Source organism: Schistocerca gregaria, chromosome 5 (assembly GCF_023897955.1).
Source record: "Schistocerca gregaria isolate iqSchGreg1 chromosome 5, iqSchGreg1.2, whole genome shotgun sequence".
Lineage (NCBI taxonomy): Eukaryota > Metazoa > Arthropoda > Insecta > Orthoptera > Acrididae > Schistocerca > Schistocerca gregaria.
The window spans coordinates 526,435,298-526,460,205 of NC_064924.1; the positions used below are offsets into that span (position 1 = coordinate 526,435,298).

The window sequence follows — 24,908 nt, forward strand, 5'->3', positions numbered from 1 at the left end:
GGACCAGGAAGAAACCCTAACAATGGGTACAATGTAGTGTACCCTATGCCATGCACCTCATGGTGGTTTGCAGACTAAAGATATACATGCAGATTGCTTCTATTATGCTAGAGGTGACTGGCTGTGAAAACCAAAAGAAGCTGTACTGTATGTAACAGTCTGTAATCACTTTCAAATTGCAAGTGAAGATACAGATTAAAAATTGATGCAAAGCTAGAAAGAAACAAACTCATCAAGTAGAAGTCATGAACATGCACTGTGATAATTTGATTAAGAGTAGGGAGGTACACCAAGTGAAATTACGCAACAAGTTCAGCAAGTTAGAAAATTAAAATTATACATCATAGATGAAAGGAGTGCTAATTTAAGAAAAGTATTTATGAGCAGCCAAAAGAAAAGCACAAAATAAACAGATATAAGAAGTATGAAGGGAAAAGTAAAGAATGACTCAAGGCAGATATTAAAGAGACTAGGAGAGTTTCAAGTGAACAATACTAGAACATTATGCTGATTCAACCAAAACTATTCACAATTGTTCTCAGCAGAGTGGGAGAAGAGACAATTATTCTTCAGCTGGGTCAGGTTCCAGAGACTGAGGACACTCAAAACCAAAACTCCCAGCAGATAATAAAGTTAACTGGGCCAGTCACCAAAATACCATTCATTATTAGTAAGTTCATTGCAAAATCACCACTATTTCTATTATTTTAAGGTGGTTATTGAACTTGATAGTAATTTTTCAAGAGCTGTCAAAAGACAGTTCTATGAACATTACATTATAGCACACACGAGGAGCCAATTTTAGTGCATTAATATCCTTGATAAATTAATGACCATACCATACACTGTTATTCAAAAATACCTCTGAGATTTCAGAAGACGACTGTAAGAACACAAGACGTACTGCAAACTTACACATAACAGTGGATAGCGTGTGTATCCAAGTTTTAACTCATATTACAGATGCTCAATAAAAGGACAATTTGCCATGCAGCAAACATTAATAAGTGGCTGAAATTCATTGGATCGCTAACACGAATTGCCCAGAAAAGCAAAACAGCAGCCCATTTGAAAATCTGTTCATTGTGTTGCCAATTTGTAAGCATTAACTAATTCTAGATGACAATATGAAGTGGATTATTTGGTTACATATTCCGACACATCTAGCCACTACTGCAACTGTGCCATGGGATGTGTCAAATTTAAACTTGGGGAGATGCTGTATCCACTGATATGCATGTCATTTTTCTGTATGTCTTGTACTTTTATGCAGCCATCTTCTGAAGTTCTGGAGGCACAGAAGACACACTAGCACCCACTGTAGGGTCACAACACATGCCATATTTACAACACTTGCTAAAGTTCTCAAAGGAACTGCATGTATTTCATTGCAATAAACAGTGACCACAAAGTAACAGATGGCTACTCATTTGTAACAATACTTTATTTATTACACAATCATACACAAGTACATAATAAATGCATTTTTTAATTTACAAAATAAAAGTTATCGTTTCCGTTCAAATTTCCATTCGTAGACAGGTGCAGAATCTTGTGACCCAGGTTTGATTTTCTTTGGACGTTCCTCCTTTTTGTTTTGAAGATGACGTTCAATTTCGAGCTTCTGTTGTACAACTGCGAGTTCCTTCTCACGCTGAATTCTCTTGCTCAATTCTTTGTATGCCTGAGTCCGCTGAAGAACAGCTTTCTCCAAAATATTTTCATCTACTTCTGGCAACAATGTATTCTTCAAAACTGACAGTCTAGGTCGGTTTGTTCGCCGACCGAGCAAGGAGGGATGTGTGTCTAACCTAGCGGCAACATCAAATTTTTTGGCCTCTTCTTCTGTATCGACAAAGAATATGTGTGTATTTTCCGTTTGATCTGCTACATCGATCAAGTGAAGTTGTGACTGAAGTTTATCTATCTTCTTTGACTCCATTGTTCGTTTTGTGGTAACGTACCTTAAATCCTGAGTTTGCATCAATTTGATCTGCTCTGGTGTATGTTCATCTGGTTTATCAACTTCGTGATGCTCACCATCCATAACACGAGAATTGATCATATGAAAATAAAACTCATCTGGATTTCTATCTAGAGCACGTTTTTTCAATATTTTGAGTGTCTTTTTCTTTTTCCCATAATTTTTTGCTCTCTCTTTATAATCTTTCTTTTTCTCTAGGATTCCCAGGTGTGCCCTGCTTTCTAGTTGAGATCTTTCTCGGTGTGTTTTCTGGTTTGCCTTTGAAGTCTTCTTCCATGAGGACATCGCGAAAAATTAACCTAGGAGAGGAAAATATACAAATTTAAGTTTAGTACTGCATACACAGTTACACATACACACTTTGCAGAAATAGTATGGATGGTTTCGAATTAAAAACAAAGAAGTGGCAGACTGACAGTAACTCAAGACATAAGTTGGTCATCAACCAAATTTTCAGCAATACATTAGAACTTCAAATTGAGTTAGAGCTCTATATGCAATCCACGGCAGAACAACTAACTCTTACTGGGACTAAACAGTATGTAATTAAAAGTAACAGTAATTGCTTGTAACTGATTATCAAGACAGATGACCATGATCATCTTGGAAAAAACCATCACAGTATATGAAATAACCACTTCTTCTTTCAGGTATGTGTCACTTCAAAGAATATGCATAGATGTCACTTTCTCAATTTACCACCAAAGTGCTGCCTAAATTAACTGGTGAAACAAGTTGGTGTAAACAATGCTGCATAGATGAGGGATAAGGAAACAGGGTCCAAATGCATATCAAAGATCAATTCAAAAGCTGACAACAGTGAAGGAAGGGCATCCAGTCATTGTCTACCTCTAACATTTCCAAATACAATAATTAACACACAGATCCTGTGAAGATAAAAGATAAGGGCCAAGAAAATAAAGATGATGATTGATAGGTCAGTGGTAACTTTTTGAGTCCAAGGATATACTGAGAAATTTGTCACTAACTTATTTGTGATGCATGCAATAAAAATAAAATATTTGTGATGCATGCAATAAAAATAGAATTGTTTTGTTTATGAGAAGTTTCAAGGTGTTACAGAGAAAATAATGCTTAATTAAAAGTATTTAATGTCAAAGAATAGATGGATATAAATGTTTGCCCTGACTAACCACCTTGCACATCTGGTTGCCTGGGATTCTCGCTCAATTTGAATTCTTGCAGTAGCACTGCTGAATCCTTTTACAAAAACAACTCATGTCATCAATAAGGTCTTATGTGAGATTAGTAAAGAAAGAGCAGCAGAATTCTGGGTGTGTAGAGAGGTCTACTGAGGGACATGAACCAAAGATACCTTAAGTACTATCCCCTACTGTTGACACTGTCTCCTCTACAAGGAGAACAAGAACGAGATCTACCACCATTTGTTCATTTGATTGAACGACATGTCAGCTGTAGGTCTAGGGACCTCGTATATGGGAGGCAGGGACCAGCAAGAACTCAAGAGTGTAAACCATATCTATAACCAACAAGTTCAAGTTGCTACCTCTCAATGAAACTGAGCCAGTTACACTCACACAGTCTGTTGGGAAGGTTGCAATGGTTAAGTCAGGGAAGCAGATGCAATCTGTTAATCATTATCAGTTAGAACATACAGTGAATAATTGTACTCTTGAGGGAAAAGGCAGCAAGGAATGGGAAGGATCACCTTGTGTGCTAAGTGTGTGCCATTCATCATGTTGAAGTTGTTGTGGCAGGTACTGAGAGAACAGGATGCAACCAAGTGAAGACTGTTGCAGATGTTGCAATCAACAATGCCTTTTATCTGGCCTTGGAGGTCATACCTGCATCACTGCAACAAGTGGCACAGAAGGTTTAGACGACAAGCCCAGCTTACAGTATTCCAACAAAGTAGCATTGCCCTTATAACTAATTGTGCCCTCTGGTTTAGAGTCAAGTGGCACACTTGAACCACAGCCTTTGAACGTTCCATGACAAACTAGGTTGAGACTTCATAGACTTACGCCACAGCTTTGAAAACTGTAGAGTCCCTCTAAATGTGTACTACACACTGGAGGCTGCTACTCAGGTAGCTCACAGTATGTGCAGATGCACACGAGGGTTAGTCAGATTAGATGACTCTCCATCAAACAGAGATAGTGATAGTTGCAAGAGATGCCAAAGTATCAGTAATTCACAAAAAGTGCCAGAGTTAGAAATACTCCAACAACACACTAAAGCTAAAAAAAACAACTAGAAACAGAAAGCAGGCAATAACCTGAAATTCATAGTGCAATGATGTTTTTAGGGCAAATCCATGTGTGTGTTGATAGAATAGGCTAATGGAAACTGGAGTTGCATTTTTCGCAACAGACAAGAAACTCAGCTGCCCGGACATGGAAACTGATGTTGCATGCCATATTGTTAGGACAAGTTGGAAGGGATCAATTGGCAAAAACATAAAATTGTATCCTTCTATAGATGCCCTAACTCACTCCCAGATATAACAAAAAATCCAACCACGATTATTACCAAAAACACTGATCATGTACAAACCAATTTGCACTTTGCATACCCTTTGCCGTGCACTTCATGGTGGTTTGCAGAGTACAAATGTAGATGTAAATGCAGAAGGTGTGGTGGTAAGGAAGAGACAAAAGAAGAATTGGTACCACAATCATAGTAGTCAAAGAACTGGTGAACAAGAACTTAACGTGGAAAACGTGTGACAGAATATTTAACTTAAGATTATGATGGAAAGAAATATTCTTGATGTAGTCCAGGTTTATGTTCCTCAAAACAGATTATAAGAAAAAGATTTTTGATAAACTGGAGGATGCTGTAACATTTAACAAGACTTAGATGTTAGAGATTGGAATGATAAAAGAGGATATGAAGCAGTCATATGAAGACACTGAGATGATCACAAGAGAGACGAAGGGGAGGTATTACTAGACACATGTTTGAGAAATAAATGAATAATTGGTAATGGATGGTATAAGAAAACAGGTAGCCACAAGTTCACCACACACCGTTGGAACTTGCTACAGAAATTCAGGATAAAAACTTTATTGTAACTCAAGAAATCAGAAGATGTCTGACAGAAGTGAAAGTGATACCAAGCATTAATCTCAATGAGGAAAAACAGATTATTGAAAGGGTCATTGAAGAAACCCTGAAAGGTGTCTCACTGTCCACAGTTGAGAGCAGTGGGGACAGAGTGGGGGAGGATCGCCACTTAAGAGATGTCGATGGCTAAAAAGACAGTGCCCTATCCGGAGTCTAGTTAAAATTACCTCCTCCCGACAATGAGTTTGGAGAAAGAGGTCCAAGCACAGGGAAGAGCTTTCACGTCCCGCAATTTATTATTGGGAAGTGTCGACAGATGTGCTTGCCATAAAAGAGCAACAAGACGACATAAAACATTCCCTAGATCGGCGAAGGGAATCATGCGAATAGCTGGCCGAAAAAGAGAGACTGCAGCCTTGGCTGCTATATCGGCTGCCTCATTTCCACAGATACCAACATGTCCTGGGATCCAGAGGAACGCCACGGAGACGCCCCCCAAGTAGAGCAAGTGGAGGTAGTCCAGAATCTGGTGGACCAGAGGGTGGACCGGGTAGAGAGCTTGGAGATTGAGGAGAGAGCTGAGAGAGTCTGAGCAGATAACATACTGTATCCGCTGATGGTGACGGATGTATTGGACAGCCTGGTGAACAGCGTAAAGCTCCACAGTATAAACTGAGCACTGGTCGGGAAGCCGAATTTGATTTGGGGTGTCGCCAACAATATAGGCACTCCCTACACCAAACAATGTTTTTGAGCCATCAGTGTAAATAAATGTGGCATCCTTCATTTGTGCGCATAGAGCAGCAAATGCCCGACGATAAACAAGAGAAGGGGTACCATCATTGGGAAACTGACAAAGGTCACGGAGCAGGCAGGTCCGAGGCTGGAGCCAAGGCAGTGCTGTACCCCAACTTGTCAAGAAAGTTTTAGGAAAGTGGAAGGAAAGAGAATGGAGCAGTTGACGGAAGCGGACTTCCGATGGTAGTAGGGAGGAAGGGCAGTCAGCATGCCCTAAATCCAAGGAGGCGCCGAAAAAAATGTCGTGGGCCAGATTTGCAGGCATGGAAGTCAGATGGCTAGCATAATGACTCATAAGGACAGCTTGCCGTTTGGATAGTGGAGGTTCAGCAGTCTCAGCATAAAGGCTTTCCAAAGGGCTGGTGTAAAAAGCTCCAGACACTAAACGTAATCCACGGTGGTGGATAAAGTTGAGACATCGAAGAATAGACGGTCAAGCAGAGGAGTAAACTATGCTGCCATAGTCCAATTTCGAGCGCACTAAGGCTCGATAGAGGCGGAGAAGGACCACTCTGTCTGCTCCCCAGGAGGTGCCATTCAGGACACGGAGGGTGTTGAGGGATCACAAACAGTGAGCCGAAAGATAGAAAACATGGGAGGACCAGCACAGTTTTCTATCAAACATAAGACCCAAGAATTTTACGACGTCCGTGATCGGAAGGTTGACAGGACCTAGATGTAAGGAAGGTGGAAGAAACTCTGTACGATGCCAAAAATTAACACAAACGGTCTTACTGGGAGAAAAGCGGAAGCCGGTTTCGATGCTCCAAGAGTGGAGGCGATCGAGGCATCCTTGAAGACGTCGTTCAAGAAGGCTGGTCCGTTGAGAGCTGTAGTAGATCGCAAAATCGTCCACAAAGAGGGAGCCCGAGACATCAGGAAGGAGACACTCCATAATTGGATTTATGGCAATGGCAAACGGTACAACACTTAGCACGGAGCCCTGGGTACCCCGTTTTCTTGGGAGAAGGTACGGGAGAGAGTAGTGTTCACCCGCACTTTAAATGTGCGCTCTGCCATAAATTCACGAAGAAAAAGGGGCAGCCGACCTTGAAAGCGCCAAGTGAACAGTGTGCAGAGGGTGCCTGTCCTCCAACAGGTATCGTATGCTCTCTCCAGATCAAAAAATATCGCTACTGTTTGGCGTTTCTAGAGAAAATTGTTCATGATATAAGTGGAGAGAGCAAAAAGATGGTCAACTGCAGAACGATGCTTTCGGAAACCGCTTTGGGCAGGTGTTAAAAGACTGTGGAACTCCAGCCACCAGGCTAAACGGCACTTCACCATATGCTCAAAAACCTTAGATACACTACTCGTGAGAGAAATGGGGTGATAGCTAGTGGGGAGATGTTTGTCCTTTCCAGGTTTCGGAACAGGAAGGACGATAGCTTCCCACCATCGTCTGGGAAAAGTACTGTTGGTCCAAATTCGATTATAAAGGCGAAGGAGGTAACGCAGACTATGGTATGATAAATACAGTAACATTTGTATGTGGATACCATCCGATCCTAAAGCGGAAGAGCGAGAAGAAGAGAGTGCATGTTGGAGTTCCTGCACGGAGAAAACAGTATTGTAGCTTTCGCGCTTTTGAGAGGAGAAGGCAAGAGGTTACACTTCCACTGCACGTTTCTTCGTGAGAAATGCTGGCGGGTAATTTGAAGAGCTCGAAATCTCAGCGAAGTGTTGACCAAATGAGTTAGAAATTGCGACAGGGTCCACTAATCATGCGCGACAGTGATCCCAGAGACTGGGGAGAAACTAGGCACTCCAGATAACTGCTGAATCCGACTCCAAACTTCTGAGGAGGGGTGAAGGTGTTAAATGGGCGAGTAAAGAATTCCCAGCATGCCTTCTTGCTATCGTGGATGACGCGACGGCATCACGTATGGAACTGCTTATAGCGGATACAGTTGGCCAAAGTAGGATTGTGTCTGAAAGCGTGATGAGCTCGTCGCCGCTCACATATTGCGTCACGGAACACCGTGTTCCACCAAGGAACTGGGGGGCACTGGGGCAATTCGGAGGTGCGAGGTATTGAACGTTCTGCAGCTGTAAGAATAACTTCTGTAATATGAGTGGCCTCATCGTCGACACTAGGAAAGTGACGGTCAGCGAATGTCGCTAGAGACGAAAAAAGTGTCCAATCGGCTTGGGCAAACTTCCAGTGTCTTGGGCGCATATATGGCAGTTGTGGCTGCAGTCGAAGGACACATGGAAAGTGGTCACTCGAATGTGTATCAGCAAGAGTGAACCATTCGAAGCGCCGAGCTAGCGCAACAGTGCCGACCTAAAGGTCCAAATGAGAGAAATTTGTCGTGGAGGCAGACAAAAACGTAGGGTCCCCAGTGTTGAGGGAAACAAGATCCGCAAGGTGGAAGACGTCTATCAATAGTGAGCCGCGCGGACAAGGATGCGGAGATCCCCAAAGCAGGTGGTGGGCATTGAAATCCCCAACCAGCAATTAGGGGGGCGCAAGCTGACCAAGAAGATGAAGGAGATCAGCTCGTGCCATTGGTGTGGACGATGGAATGTAGACAGTACAAAGGGAGAAAGTGTATCCAGAAAGTATTTAACGGGATTGGGTGATAATGGAGAGTATCATGGAGAAGAATCATGAGTCCGTCATGAGCTGGAGTGCCTTCAACAGAGGGGAGATCAAATTAGACCGACTGAAAATGGGGGAGAACAAAGCGGTCTTGGGGACACAGCTTTGTTTCCTGAAGACAGAAGTTGACCGGCAAGTAGGATTGCAAGAGGATCGACAATTCATCCCAATTGGCTCGAATGCCGCAGATATTCCAATGGATAATGGACATAGGGTGGACAGAAAATGGAAGAATGTGACCAAGGTTGCCCTCAACTCAACGACAGCTCAGAGCTTGCGACCAACAGCATGGAATGGCATTCAGTCAAAGGCAGAAAATCCCGATCCATACGTTATTCGGGAGCAGCTCCTGCCACCAGCGATCGGCCGGTTGATTGGCCACCAGCAGCGCACCTCAGTGACACAGAAGTTGGCCAAGGGCGGTTACCGCCAGGCGGTGCTGTAGAGGAGACACGCCGTGGCGGAGAAGGAGAGGAACTGGGTTTCTTTTTAGCCTTTTTGGAAACAAAACGTTGAAATGGAGAAGGAGCCAATGGTTGTGAAATTGGGGTACGTAAAATATCTTCACGAGTAGGCTCTTTTTTGGAAGTCCAGGTGTCTGATTTTGGGGCTCGAGATTTAGCAGAACCCGATGAAGGGTGAGCAATAGAGCGAGCAAGTGAGAGTGGGGAGGTTGAACGGGCGATCTTTGAGCTGGCAGATCTGACGACCGTGACACTATAGGTGAGATCACAAGTCTGAGTGGCTGCCTCCTTTGTAGGCCGAGGAGAGGCAAGGACAGTGCTGTATTTACCTGTGTGAGGCATAGTGGGCTTTTGATTGGCGAACAACTTTCGAGCAGCAAAGGTCGACACCTTTTCCTTCACTCCGATTTCTTGAATGAACCGTTCATCTTTAAAAATGGAGCAATCTCTAGAGGAAGCAGTGTGGTCAACCATACCATTGATACAATAAGGGGATGGAGGTGGACAAGCACCCTCATGGGCATCCTTGCCACACGTAATGCATTTGTCCGGATTGGAACAGGACTGGCTGGTATGATTGAACCGCTGACACGGATAGCAATGCGTAGGGTTTGGGATGTAAGGGCGAACAGAAATTATCTCATAGCCTGCTTTTATGTTTGATGGGAGTTGAACTCCGTCAAATGCCAAGAAGACAGTACGGGTTGGAACGATGTTCTTGTCAACCCTTTTCACAACTCGATGAACAGCCGCGACGCCCTGGTCAGACAGGTAGTTTTGAATTTCCTCGTCGGACAATTCGTCAGGGGAGCATGTATAAATTACCCCACGTGAGGAATTTAAAGTGCGGTGCGCTTCCACCCGGACAGGGAAGGCGTGTAGCAGTGAAGTACGCAGCAATTTTTGTGCCCAGAGGGCACTGACTGTTTCTATCAACAAGGTGCCATTTCATAATCGGGAACAACACTTTACAGGACCTGCAATTGCATCGACACCTTTCTGAATAATGAAAGGGTTGACCATGGAGAAGTCTTGACCTTCGTCAGAGCGAGAAACAACAAGGAACTGAGGCAATGATGGAAGAACTGTCTGTGACTGAGACTCATTGAACTTACGCTTGTGAGCAGACATAGTAAATGATGATGAAACCATTGTGGAAGTATCCCCCATGATTACCAGTGTCTCCGATGGCATGCTCCTTCCTTGTTGGGGCCCCTCTCTGAGGGCACTCCCGCTTTAAGTGATTGTTCACACCTCCCGAGAAACGGGCGGAGGGACCAATCTGCACTTTCGGAAGGTATCAGCTCAGGTAATCACCCCTCCCTGGGCCCGGCCGTTACCAGGGGGTACGTACGTGTCCTACCTGTCTACCCGGGACGGGGAATTATGAGTTACCCCGTCACCGGCTACGCATGGGAATGCGTGGGTCGGCCTTCAGACATGCACAGGGAGGAAAAAAGAGAAAGGAGAAAAAAAAGAAAGGGAAAGGAAAAAAGAGAGGTGCCAAACGCCGCAGCGGAGAAAAGGGTAAAGAGAAGAGGTAATGAAAAGAGAAGGACAAAGGAAGGAGAAAGACTTGCCAGCAGAAAAAGTGAAGAAGAGAGACTGTTTTACATTTTCGAGCGTCCGTCTCTGGACATAGGCACAAAACATACTCCCAGAGGGAGAGAAAGGGAAGGAAAGATGCGGTGGAAAGCCGGAGGGGGGGGGGGGGGGGGGGGGCAAGATGGGGAACGATGCAGAAAAGGAAGGTATGCAACCCGGAAAGGAAGGAGGGTCACATTAGCTCGGGGTCCCATGCTCACTACGCACGTATCCACAAAAGAGTTGTGGACCCTCTGGGAGGCACTTGGACAGTGAATTGGCATCACTTAGTTCCAGTAAGATGGATATAGAGGAATTATGGGCAAAGTTTAAGCAGACTGTAAATTGTGGTCTGGAGATGGAAAAGACCCACCATGGCTTAGCAACCAAATTTGGTGGATGCTGAGGAAGCATATGCTGTTGCACTCTCAGTTCAAAATTGAATGCGTAAATGACAACAAGTGAAGGTTAGTAGAGATTTGTGCTTATGTGAAAAAATTATGCACGGAGCAAACAATAACTACAACTGTCACAGCTTAGAAAACGATCTGACTGAGAACCCGAGAAAATTCTGGTTGTACACAAAATAGCTAAGCCGGACTAAGGCTTTCATTCAGTCCCTTGTTGATTGGTATGGTGTGGCAGCTGAAGATAGCAAAACAAAAGCTGAAATTTTAAATTTCATGTTCAAGAAACTGTTCACACAGGAGAATCATACAAACATACCATCATTTGACCATAGGACAGAGTCCCGTTTGGGTGACATAGTAATAAGTATAGCTGGTATAGAGAAACAACTAAAAGATTTGAAAGCAAATAAATCACAGGTCTGGTTGGAATCCTAGTTCGATTTAACAAAGTGTACTCTATGGCACCAGGCTTGCATTTATTGTGAATCTCTTGCCCAGCACATAGTCCCAAGCGACAGGGAAAAAACAAAGCTGACTCCAGCATACAAGAAAGGTAAAAGAACGGACCCACAAAATTACGGCCAATACCCCTAACTTTTGTTTGGTGCAGAATCCTTGAACATATTCTCAGTTTGAATATAATAAACTTTCCTGAGACTGAGAAGCTTATGTTCATGAATCAGCAGCTTTAGAAAGCATTGCTCATGTGAAACTCAGCTTGCCCTTTTCTCACAATATATTGAGACCTATGGATGAGGGGCAACAGATAGATTCTGTACTTCTAGATTTCCGGTAAGCATTTGACATGGTGCCCCGTTGCAGGCTGTTAATGAAGATACAAGCATATGGAATAAGTTCACAGATATGTGAGTGGCTCGAAGGCTTCTTAAATAATAAAATCCAGTATGTTGTCCTCAATGATGAGTGTTCATCAGAGACAAGGGAATCGTCAGGAGTGCCCCACAGAAGTGCAATAGGACTGCTGTTGTTCCCTATACACATAAATGATTTAGCAGGCAGGGTGGGCAGCAATCTGCAGCTATTTGCTGATGATGCAGTGATGTACAGTAAGGTGTCGAAATTGAGCAACCTTAGGAAGATATAAGATGACTTAGACAAAATTTACAGTTGGTGTGATGCATGGCAGATAGCCCTAAATGTAGAAAAATTTAAATAAAAAGAGGATGAGTATGAAGATCAAACCTGTGATGTTCGGATACTGTATTACTAGTGTTCTGCTTGAAACAATCAAGTCATTTAAATATCTGGGTGTAACATTGCAAAGCAATATGAGGTGGAATGAGCATGTGAGAACTGGTAGGGAAGGCAAATGGTCAAATTCGGTTTATTGGGAGAATTTTAGGAAAGAGTAGTTCACCTGTAAAGGGGAACACATGTAGGACATTGGAATGATCTGTCCTTGAGTACTGCTCAAGTGTTTGGGATCTGTACCAGGTCGGATTGAAGGAAGACATCAAAGCAATTCAAATGCGGGCTGCTAGATTTGTTAGTGGTAGGTTCAAACCACATGTAAGTGTCAAAGGGATGATTCGGCAACTCAAATGCGAATCCCTGGAGGGAAGGTGATGTCCTTTTTGAGAAACACTACTGAGAAGATTTACAGAAAAGACACTTGAAGTTGATTACCGAAGATTCTACTGCTGCCAACATACATTAAATGTATGGACCATGAAGATAAGATTAGGGCTCATACAAAGGTGTACAGACAGTTGTATTTCTCTCGCTCCGTTTGCAAGTGGAACAGGAGGGGAAATGACAAGCAGTGCTACAGGGTACCCTCTGACATGCACTGTACAGTGGCTTGTGTAGTATCTATGTAGATGTAGATTTACAAGCCCTAGTCAAGACATCAAAACAAACATGTGGAAGATCATCATCAAAAGTCAGACACATAGAAACTCCATGATGAAATGAGAGAACTGCTGAACATTAAAGGAGGAGAATAATGCATAAAGAGAAGGATTCAAAAACAGGACAGGAGATTTTGGAGACAAATGGAAATCACAAAGCAGAACAGCAAGGAAAATGATAGCATTGTCTAATATGATGTCTTGGGAAATAGTTACAAAAGATACAGAAGAGAATTTTGGGGTGACAACATCTAACGAAGTGAAAAGAAAAGACTTCCAAAGTCATCGACAAAGTTCAAAAGGCTTGTGCAAGGAAGAAGGATTTTGAAAGTATGGAAAAAATATTTCCAAAATCTATATGAAGAACAGAATGAAACAAATACACACAATTAAAAACAGGAAGCCAAAAATGGTAACACCATTACAGAGGAAACAGAAGAGATCTGCATATGATGGAAAGTACATAAAGCTGTATTAGAAATTAATAACAGCAAAGCTCATGGTGTAAATGACATCACAATGAAAATGATCACAGTTGAAGGACCTTTGGAATTGTGTGGCTGTAAAGAATAATGAGGATAATATGAATTTAAAGAAAGATTCCTCATGACCAGAAAAGGTAATTATTGTACCTGTTTTTAAGAAGGGTAACAACAGAGTCTGAGAACTATGGAGGAACAGCAGTACTGTGACACTGCATGAGGCTTTATAAAAGGATAATTTTAAAGAAAATCAAGAACAAGATAGAAACAACAATTAAGAGAAGAACAACAACAACAAGGACAGCAACCTTACAGTTAAGACACTCAGGAGAGAAGAAACGGAAATTTGGGAAAGACACAGAAGTTGCATTCAGAGATATAAAAAAAGGCTTATGATACTGTTAGAAAGGAAGGGAGGAGGCATGGAATGAGTAGCTTGAAATTGTCAAAACGAATGCAACTCACAATCAGAAACATGTATAACCAACGTTTGCCAAGCAAGGGTCAGCTGCACAGGATATGAAAATCATAGCATATGCAGACGATGAGATGACTTGGAAAGGCAATGCGCAGGAATTGGAAAGTAAAATAGAACATTGGAGTAACATGAGCCATTCTGACATTGATTTTTTTAAAGTGCACATTGTGATTACACTGGTATCTAGTGATACTGTTTATGTTATGAGGATGTGGTCGGAGAAGTGCTGGTTTATTTTTGAATAAAAAGTTGTATTTGCTGAAGGTGAGTTTCAACTTATTTTTAACATCAGGTGCAAATAACATTAAAATATGCACCAAGAAACTATGATTGTCCTGAAATGACCTTCATTAATGAGTAAGTATCAATGCTTTTGTAAAATAACATCAAATATTGATGTTGCACTGACACATTTGTAAGTAGTGCTGCCAACAGAAGTAAAACTGTTTGCCAAAATTCTTCGAATGAGCAGTTGTGGGGTGCCATGGGACAGTATCGTATGTTATCCACTTGTTATTTTTAAGTGATGTTCAACATATTGATAGCATGTTTTTCTGTTTTACGAGAATCAGTATGCCTAGAAATCCAAAGAGGAAGACTGGGTCATGTAAATATCGTGTTTCACTCATGAACAATTGCAGAAAGCGATTGAAGAAGTGAAAAATAAAGTTCTACCTGTAAGAAGAGCTGCTAAATTATACGGGGTCACCAGATCCACTTTAGATCATCATATAAAGTCTGTAAAGATTGGAAAAGTGGGCAGACCTTACACAATTTCTAAAGATGATCAACATGTCCTTGTGTCTTATATCATTTCCGCAGGAGACTCAGGTTTCCCTTTGACACCTTCAGACATTCGTCTATTAGTGAAATCATTCCCTGACCACAAAGGAATTACTGAAAGATATTCGACAATAATTTACCAGGCAAAGATTGGTTTTTATCATTTTTCTCTCGTCACAAACAAAAACGCTCACAAAGATTGTTTCCGAATGTGCAAAGATCGAGAGCTCAACTCACTCATGAGGTAGTAAATCAATATTTTGATGAATTGCAACAATCTTTTGAAGGTATCAAACCACATCTCATTTTAAGCTATGGTGAGACCACTCTACATCTAGCCCTATACTCCGCAAACTATCGTGAGGTGCATGGAAGAGGATACATCCCATTGCACCAGTTATTATATTATAATCTTATCCTCATGATCCCTGTGGGAGTGATACATAGGGGGCTGTAGTATATTCATAGAGTAACAATTTAAAGCCAGTTCTCTGAAATTTTGTTAATAGACTTTCTCAGAAAGTTTAGCCTGCCTTTAAGAGTCTGCCAGTTCAGCTCTTTCAGTATCTCTATGAAACACACTCACGGATTAAACAAACCTGTGAACATTCGTGCTGCCCTTCTCTGTACATGTTCAATATCCACTGTGATATCTATATGGTGAGGGTCTCAAACACTTGAGCAATATTCTAGGATGGGTCACACGAGTGATTTGTAAGCAATCTCTTTTGTAGACTGACTGCAGTTCCCGAGTATTCTATCAATAAACCAAAGTCTAGCACCTGCTGTACCCATGACTGAAACTATGTGATCATTCCATTTCATATTGGTACCAAGTGATACACCCCGGTATTTGTATGAGTTGGCCGATCCCAACAGTGACTCATTGGTATTATAGTGATAGGATATTATGTTTTTGCATTTTGTGAAATGCAAATTTTTACATTTCTGAACATTTAGAGCAAGTTGCCAATCTCTGCACCACTTTGAAATCTTATCAAGATCTGACTGAATATGTATGTGGCTTCTCTCAGATAGTACTTCATTACAGGTAACTGCATCATCTGCAAAATGCCTGTCTTTACTATTAACATTGTCTGCCAGGTCATTAATATACAATACGGACAGCAGGGGCCCCTGAGCCACACCTGAAGTTACTCCTACTTCTGACGATGACTCTCCATCCAAGATAGCATGCTACACCCTCCCTACCAAAAAGTCCTCAATCCAGTCACAAATTTCACTTGATTCACCATATGACTGCATTTTGACAATAAGCATAGCCGTGGTTCTGGGTCAAATGCTTTTCGGAAATCAAGAAACACTGCATCTACCTAGTTGCCTTAGCCTCAAACAATATTACTGATGACCCAAGAAGAAAATTAGTCATTGTCAGACTTGGCTGTCAACATCCTTAAAGAACTGTTGACTCAAATAAATCAAGTGTTTCAGTCATGTTTTTGGGGTTGTGGGTTTTGGGGTTTGGGGTTGTGTGGCGTGGACTGGACATTTTTTTTAGGTTAGATGGCCTCGGGCAAGTACAGAAAGGGCAACAGCCTCAAAGCGTGCGGGGCAAACTCAGGACATGTGGGGACCAAGCAGCAATCGGTATAGTAATTGTAAACTGTGAAGCTGCATTGGTAAAGTACCGGAACTTCAAGCGCTGATAAAATGCACCAAAGCTGAAATAGTTATAGGTACAGAAAGCTGGCTGAAGCCAGAGATAAATTCAGCCGAAATTTTTACAAAGGCACAGACGGTGTTTAGAAAGGATAGATTGCATGCAACCGGTCGTGGCGTGTTTGTCGCTGTTAGTAGTAGTTTATCCTGTAGTGAAGTTGAAGTGGATAGTTCCTGTGAAATATTATGGGTGGAGGTTACACTCAACAACCAAGCTAGGTTAATAATTAGCTCCTTTTACCGACCTCCCGATTCAGCAGCATTAGTGGCAGAAAAACTGAGAGAAAATTTGGAATACATTGCACATAAATTTTCTCAGCATATTATAGTGTTAGGTGGAGATTTCAATTTACCAGATATAGACTGGGACACTCAGATGTTTAGGATGGTTGCTAGGGACAGGGCATCAAGTGACATTATACTGAGTGCACTATTCGAAAATTACCTCGAGCAATTAAACAGAGAATCGACTCGTGGAGATAACATCTTGGACCTGCTGATAACAAACAGACCCGAACTTTTCAACTTTGTAAGTGAAGAACAGGGAATCAGTGATCATAAGGATGTTTCAGCATCCCTGAATACGGAAGTTAATAGGAATATAAAAAAAGGGAGGAAGGTTTATCTGTTTAGCAAGAGTAATAGAAGGCAGATTTCAGACTACCTAACAGATCAATACGAAAATTTCTGTTCCGACACTGACAATGTTTAGTGTTTATGGAAAAAGTTTAAGGCAATTGTAAAATGCATTTTGACAGGTACGTGCCAAGTAAAACTGCGAGGGACGGGAAAAACCCACCGTGGTTCAACAACAAAGTTAGGAAACTACTGTGAAAGAAAAGAGAGCTTTACTGCAAGTTTAAACGCAGCCAAAACCTCTCAGACAAACAGGAGCTAAACAATGTCAAAGTCAGCGTAAGGAGGGCTATGCGTGAAGCGTTCAGTGAATTCGAAAGTAAAATTCTATGTACTGACTTGACAGAAAATCCTAGGAAGTTCTGGTCTTACGTTAAATCAGTAAGTGGCTCGAAACAGCATATCCAGACACTCCGGGATGATGATGGCATTGAAACAGAGGATGACACACGTAAAGCTGAAAGACTAAACACCTTTTTCCAAAGCTGTTTCACAGAGGAAGACCGCACTGCAGTTCCTTCTCTAAATCTTCGCACGAACGAAAAAATGGCTGACATCGAAATAAGGGTCCAAGGAATAGAAAAGCAATTGGAATCACTCAACAGAGGAAAGTCTACTGGACCTGACGGGATACCAATTCGTTTTTACACAGAGTACGCGAAAGAACTTGCCCCCCTTCTAACAGCCGTGTACCGCAAGTCTCTAGAGGAACGAAAGGTTCCAAATGATTGGAAAAGAGCACAGGTAGTCCCAGTCTTCAAGGAGGGTCGTCAAGTAGATGCGCAAAACTATAGACCTATATGTCTGATGTCGATCAGCTGTAGAATTTTAGAACATGTTTTTTGCTCGAGTATCATGACGTTTTTGCAAACCCAGAATCTACTCTGTAGGAATCAACACAGATTCCGGAAACAGCGATCGTGTGAGACCCAACTCGCTTTATTTGTTCATGAGACCCAGAAAATATTAGATACAGGCTCCCAGGTAGATGCTATTTTCCTTCACATCCGGAAGGTGTTCGATACAGTTCCGCACTGTCGCCTGATTAACAAAGTAAGAGTCTACGGAATATCAGACCAGCTGTGTGGCTGGATTGAAGAGTTTTTAGCAAACAGAACACAGCATGTTGTTATCAATGGAGAGACATCTACAGACGTTAAAGTAACATCTGGCGTGCCACAGGGGAGTGTTACGGGACCAATGCTTTTCACAATATATATAAATGATCTAGTAGATAGTGTCAGAAGTTCGATGCGGCTTTTCGCGGATGATGCTGTAGTATACAGAGAAGTTGCAGCATTAGAAAATTGTAGCGAAATGCAGGAAGATCTGCAGCGGATAGGCACCTGGTGCAGGTAGTGGCAACTGACCCTTAACATAGACAAATGTAATGTATTGCGAATACATAGAAAGAAGGATCCTTTATTGTATGATTATATGATAGCGGAACAAACACTGGTAGCAGTTACTTCTGTAAAATATCTGGGAGTATGCGTGCGGAACGATTTGAAGTGGAATTATCATATAAAATTAATTGTTGCTAAGGCGGGTACCAGGTTGAGATTCATTGCGAGAGTCCTTAGAAAATGTAGTCCATCAACAAAGGAGGTGGCTTACAAAACACTCGTTCGACAATTACTTGAGTATTGCTCATCAGTGTGGGATCCATACCAGATCGAGCTGACGGAGGAGATAGAGAAGATCCAAAGAAGAACGGTGCATTTCGTCACAGGGTTATTTGGTAACCATGATAGCGTTACGGAGATGTTTAGCAAACTCAAGTGGCAGACTCTGCAAAAGATGCACTCTGCATCGCTTTTTAGCTTGCTCACCAGGTTTCAAGAGGGTTCGTTTATGGATTGTTGTTGTGGTCTTCAGTCCTGAGACTGGTTTGATGCAGCTTTCCATGCTACTCTATCCTGTGCACGGTTCTTCATCTCCCAGTACCTACTGCAACCTACATCCTTCTGAATCTGCTTAGTGTATTCATCTCTTGGTCTCCCTCTACGATTTTTACCCTCCACGCTGCCCTCCAATACTAAATTGGTGATCCCTTGATGCCTCAGAACATGTCCCACCAACCGATCCCTTCTTCTGGTCAAGTTGCGCCCCAAAATCCTCTTCTCCCCAATTCTGTTCAGTAGCTCCTCATAAGTTATGTGATCTACTCATCTAATCTTCAGCATTCTTCTGTAGCACCACATTTTGAAAGCTTCTATTCTCTTCTTGTCCAAACTATTTATCGTCCATGTTTCACTTCCATACATGGCTACACTCCATACAAATACTTTCAGAAAAGACTTCCTGACACTTAAATCTATACTCGATGTTAACAAATTTCTCTTCTTCAGGAACGCTTTCCTTGCCATTGCCAGTCTACATTTTATATCCTCTCTACTTCAACCATCATTAGTTATTTTGCTCCCCAAATAGCAAAACTCCTTTACTACTTTAAGTGTCTCATTTCCTAATCTAATTCCCTCAGCATCACCCGACTTAATTCGACTACATTCCATTATCCTCGTTTTGCTTTTGTTGATGTTCATCTTATATACTCCTTATACACTCTTGTCCATTCCATTCAACTGCTCTTCCAAGTCCTTTGCTGTCTCTTGACAGAATTACAATGTCATCGGCGAACCTCAAAGTTTTTATTTCTTCTCCATTGATTTTAATACCTACTCCGAATTTTTCTTTTGTTTCCTTTACTGTTTGCTCAATATACAGATTGAATAACATCGGGGAGAGGCTACAACCCTACATCACTCCCTTCCCAACCACTGCTTCCCTTTCGTGCCCCTCGACTCTTGTAACTGCCAACTGATTTCTGTACAAATTGTAAATAGTCTTTCGCTCCCTGTATTTTACCCCTGCCACCTTTAGAATTTGAAAGAGAGTATTCCAGTCAATATTGTCAAAAGTTTTCTCTAAGTCTACAAATGCTAGAAACGTAGGTTTGCCTTTCCTTAATCTTTCTTCTAAGATAAGTCTTAAGGTCAGTGTTGCCTCACATGTTCCAGTATTTCTACGAAATCCAAACTGGTTTTCCCCGAGGTCAGCTTCTACTAGTTTTTCCGTTGGTCTGTAAAGAATTTGTGTTAGTATTTTGCAGCTGTGGCTTATTAAACTGATAGTTCGGTAATTTTCACATCTGTCAACACCTGCTTTCTTTGGGATTGGAATTATTATATTCTTCTTGAAGTCTGAGGGTATTTCACCTGTTTCATACATCCTGCTCACCAGAGTTTTGTCAGGGCTGGCTCTCCCAAGGCCGTCAATAGTTCAAATGGAATGTTGTCTACTCCAGGGGCCTTGTTTCGACTCAGGTCTTTCAGTGCTCTGTCAAACTCTTCACGCAGTATCATGTCTCCCATTTCATCTTGATCTACATCCTCTTCCATTTCCATAATATTGTCCTCAAGTACATCACCCTTGTATAGACCCTCTATATACTCCTTCCACCTTTCTTCTTTCCCTTCTTTGCTTAGAACTGGGTTTCCACCTGAGCTCTTGATGTTCATACAAGTGGTTCTCTTATCTCCAAAGGTCTCCTTAATTTTCCTGTAGGCAGTCTCTATCTTACCCCTAGTGAGATAAGCCTCTACATCCTTACATTTATCCTCTAGCCATCCCTGCTTAGCCATTTTGCACTTACTGTCGATCTCATTTTTGAGACGTTTGTATTCCTTTTTGCCTGCTTCATTTATTGCATTTTTATATTTCCTCCTTTCATCAATTAAATTAAATACTACTTCTGTTACCCAATGATTTCTACTAGCCATCGTCTTTTTACCCACTTGATCCTCTGCTGCCTTCACTACTTCCTCCCTCAAAGCTACCCATTCTTCTTCTACTGTATTTCTTCCCCCCATTCCTGTCAATTGTTCCCTTATGCTCTCCCTGAAACTCTGTATCCAGTTCCCATCTCCTTAAATTCCCACCTTTTTGCAGTTTCTTCAGTTTTAATCTAAAGGTCATAACCAATAGATTGTGGTCAGAGTCCACATCTGCCCCTGGAAATGTCTTACAATTTAAAACCTGGTTCCTAAATCTCTATCTTACCATTATATAATCTATCTGATACCTTTTAGTATCTCCAGGGTACTTTCATGTATACAACCTTCTTTCATGATTCTTAAAGTAAGTGTTAGCTATGATTAAGCTGTGCTCTGTGCAAAATTCTACCAGGCGGCTTCCTCTTTCATTTCTTTGTCCCAATCCATATCCACCTACTATGTTTCCTTCTCTCCCTTTTCCTACACTCGAATTCCAGTCACCCATGACTATTAAATTTTCATCTCCCTTCACTATCTGAATAATTTCTTTTATTTCATTTTACATTTCTTCAATTTCTTCGTCATCTGCAGAGCTAGTTGGCATATAAACTTCTACTACTGTAGTAGGTGTGGGCTTAGTATCTATCTTGGCCACAATAATGCGTTCACTATACTGTTTGTAGTAGCTTACCTGCACTCCTATTTTCCTATTCATTATTAAACCTACTCCTGCATTACCCCTATTTGATTTTGTGTTTATAACCCTGTAGTCACCTGGCCAGAAGTTTTGTTCTTCCTGCCACCGAATTTCACTAATTCCCATTATATCTAACTTTAACCTATACATTTCCCTTTTTAAATTTTCTAACCTACCTGCCAGATTTAGGGATCTGACATTCCACGCTCTGATCCGTAGAACGCCAGTTTTTTTCCTCCTGATAACGACATCCTCTTATGGATGAGGTATCGAATATATTGCTTCCCCCTACTTATACCTCCCGAGGAGATCACAAATGTAAAATTAGAGAGATTCGAGCGCGGATTCTTTCAGGCAGTCATTCTTCCAGCAAACCATACGCGACTGGAACAGAAAAGAGAGGTAATGACAGTGCCACGTAAAGTGTCCTCCGCCACACACCGTTGGGTGGCTTGTGGAGTATAAATGTAGATGTAGAACAGCTGGTGGGATACTGCTGCCTCCCTACGTGACATATAAAGCACAAAATCTGTACAGCTTCTGGACAGAAGGGAGACCAAACGGATCAGTTTTTAACAAAGTCAAAAGTGGTTGGCTCACAATAGAAATTTCTGAACACTGGTTTTAAATGGTAGCTTTGCCTTATTTCAAACAATTCAGGGCTGAACCTCCAAAAATTTTAATTGAAGATGATCTAAGCAGCCATGTATCAGCAAAAGTAATATCTGAATGTCAGATCATCATCAAATTTGTTTTACTTCCTTCCAACAGCATAGCCATCCATCAACAACTCGATGTTCCCTTTTTCAGGCATTTAAAAATTAAGTGAAAAACTGTTACTGAGAACTGGAAACAGAACAACAGAGGAAAGATTACAAAAGACCGGTTTCCTGGACTGCTAAACAAATGTCTCAATGAGCTTGGTGACAACTGTGAAAAGAATCTGAAATCGGGTTTCAGAAGTAGAGGCATTGTCTATAGGCAGAGAACAAGTGCTGATAAAATTGCCTCGATCCAAAACTACCAGTCTCCATGAACCAGAATGGGTTCAAACCTTAGAAAATTTTCTTTAACAAATCAGAAGAAATGAGACACAACCCCTGCGAAGTAAAATGGAAAGACTGGGTGTTCCTGCAGGAAAAACTATATCACTGAGAGACTGCACCACACATGCAGTTCCTGGGACTTCAAAGAAACATGTCAACAAAAACAAAGATAAGAAACCCGACATTAATGTGAGATGTATTCAGTTCATGACTCTGATTCAAATGGAAACATGTCCTTTCTTGAAACACTTGTAGAGGAAACAGCAGAAGAAAATGAAGAAAGACAATTGCCATCTAAAAGTATTAATTTTTCTCCAAGCTGTGTACCAGTAGGTGCATTTGCAGTCTTAAACTTGTATACAACAAGGACACTAAGAAGGAATATGAGAATAAATTTTATGCACAATTATTTACTACTTCTAATTATCAGGTAAAGCTTCAGATCCAGTTGTTGGGGAAATCATTAAAATGCAACAAAACATATGTTTCCCCAGATGATGGTGATTTAATGGAAATGACCTCAATAACTGCGTTAGTGACATCACTAACTGTATCATGAGGGCACTACAAGTTTAAATTTGAACTATGATCCATTTCAGTTTTTTATCAAATTAAATTTGAAATTGTGACCAATGTTTGGTATTTCGAATAGCTAGAATTACCCTTCTTTGGAAAAAAAAAACAGCTTTTTGTAAAATGTCCTATGCTAACTCTTTCTGCAAGGTAAAAGGACACACGAGTATTCATTTAAAAAGGCTGTCAAATGCGAAGCTATATAGAAAATTTTCACAAAATATACAGGCTACGAAGTCACCAGGATTTTGTGCATGTAAGTTTATACGTATAATTGAGTGAAATTGCTGAAATCATTAGAGGAAAAAAGGTGTCCTATTTTACCTCGTATTATGATAAATATATGGCAGGGAGTAATTGAAGAAGCAGGTATGGAAATAAGCTTAACATAATGTGAGGTAGAGAAAATCAAGAGAAACAATGTAAACGTAACGGAAAGAAATTATGAAAGGAACAGATGCTGTCATATAACTTGGAAAGGAAACATCAAGAATGAAATTTCTGACAGCAATTGGGTCAATACTATGCAACTGTTATTACGCTACTTACTTTTTGTTTACAAGTATAGAAACTAGCCCACTTCTACTTCTGTCCTGGAACATGTGTTCCGTCTGTGTTCTTCAGTGTTGACAAACATACAATCGGCTTACCAAAGATAATACGCTATCGAGATATTCCATTCCCACTGCGTAAACATGCCTGAAATAATATATCACTCTATAGCTAATGATAGAAATTTTACTTCTTTCTATATATTGGTAATAAACATTTAGTCAAATATATTACACGCATTCATGTGTCAGTTTTTCCCATAGTTTCGTTATATTACAATTTACTCCGGAAACGCACTCGATTCCTGTTCGGTCGATACAGTCAACAAGTGTGTTTGGCTGTTTGTGTCAGTGAGCTCGGTGGATTGAGTTTGTGTTGGAGCATGGCGTCAATAGAATTTGATGATGGGAATCCTGAAATTACAGAGGATGGTCAGAAAGATGGGTGAGCAATAACTGCACAGTAAAATATTTACGTGTGTGCAATTAAAAAGTCGCTGTTGGAGTGATGGTAATGGTGTGAATTGACGTTCACCGTTGATTTTGGCATTGAAAGGTTACAGAACGACAGTAAAGAACTCAGTTAACAGAGTGCAGTGTATATCTCCAATCCCATGTATATAAGCTATAACGATGTAGTCGTTAATAAAAGTTTTTGTGGAGGCTGTACCTGCCCCAGCATGTTGATAGTTGCGTAGAATTTACTGGTAACGTAAACGCAAGAAATTTGCCTGCTTCATTCGCTCCAAGACTTTGTTTTATGCATCTACATCTATACAATGCAAACCACTGTTAAGTGCATGGCAGAGATACGCCCCATCTTACCAGTTACGAGGCTTTTTCCCGTTCCATTCATGTCTGGCGCGCGGAAGAATGATTAAATGCCTCTGCGCTTGTTGTAATTAATGTAATCTTGCACACACGATTCCTACAGAAGTGATATGTAGGTGGTTGTAATGTATTCCTTGAGTCAGCATTTGAAGCCGGATCTTGAAACTTTGTAAGTAGGCTCACGCGGTATAGGTTGTTAGCAAGTGTGTTCTTTCAACATTGCTGTGACATTCACCCACGAGTCTGATAAATCTGTAAGCATTCGTGCTGCCCATTTCTGTATATGTTCAATACCCCCTGTTATAGTCCAATTTAGTAGGTATCTCAACACTCGATCAATATTGTGGGACGAGTAGCATGAATGATTTGTACAAATCTCCTTTGTGAACTGATTACATTTCCTTAATATTCTACCAATAAACCGAAATATGCTACCAGCTTTTCCCACGACTGAGCTTACCTTAATATTCTACCAATAAACCGAAATATGCTACCAGCTTTTCCCACGACTGAGCTTATGTAATCCTTCCATTTCGTAATTGTACAAAGTGCTACACCCAAGTATTTATGACTTTACCGATTCCAAAAGAAATTTGCCATTCTTGTTC

General features: G+C 41.2%; 2 protein-coding genes across 2 annotated transcripts in view; one reads left to right on the forward strand and one right to left on the reverse strand.

Annotated features, from left to right (window-relative positions):
• Positions 1–1,426: 1,426 nt before the first annotated feature.
• Positions 1,427–23,586, reverse strand: LOC126272384 (probable U3 small nucleolar RNA-associated protein 11). Its single transcript, XM_049975202.1, has 2 exons — positions 23,468–23,586; positions 1,427–2,283 (listed from the first exon to the last, which is right to left on the reverse strand). The coding sequence occupies exon 2, from the start codon at positions 2,267–2,269 to the stop codon at positions 1,508–1,510; it is 762 nt and encodes a 253-aa protein (XP_049831159.1). The 5' UTR covers positions 2,270–2,283; positions 23,468–23,586; the 3' UTR covers positions 1,427–1,507.
• Positions 23,587–23,744: 158 nt separating this feature from the next.
• LOC126272435 (N-alpha-acetyltransferase 35, NatC auxiliary subunit) overlaps positions 23,745–24,908 on the forward strand; it is a 137,386-nt gene continuing 136,222 nt past the window's right edge. Inside the window, exon 1 of the mRNA XM_049975305.1 lies at positions 23,745–23,914. Coding sequence (XP_049831262.1) covers positions 23,853–23,914 — 62 coding nt within the window. The 5' untranslated portion in view covers positions 23,745–23,852. The remainder of the gene's footprint in view (positions 23,915–24,908) is intronic.

Excerpts from the sequence above, each read along its gene's own strand:
- LOC126272384 (XM_049975202.1), bottom strand. The coding sequence starts at position 2,269 with ATGTCCTCATGGAAGAAGACTTCAAAGGCAAACCAGAAAACACACCGA.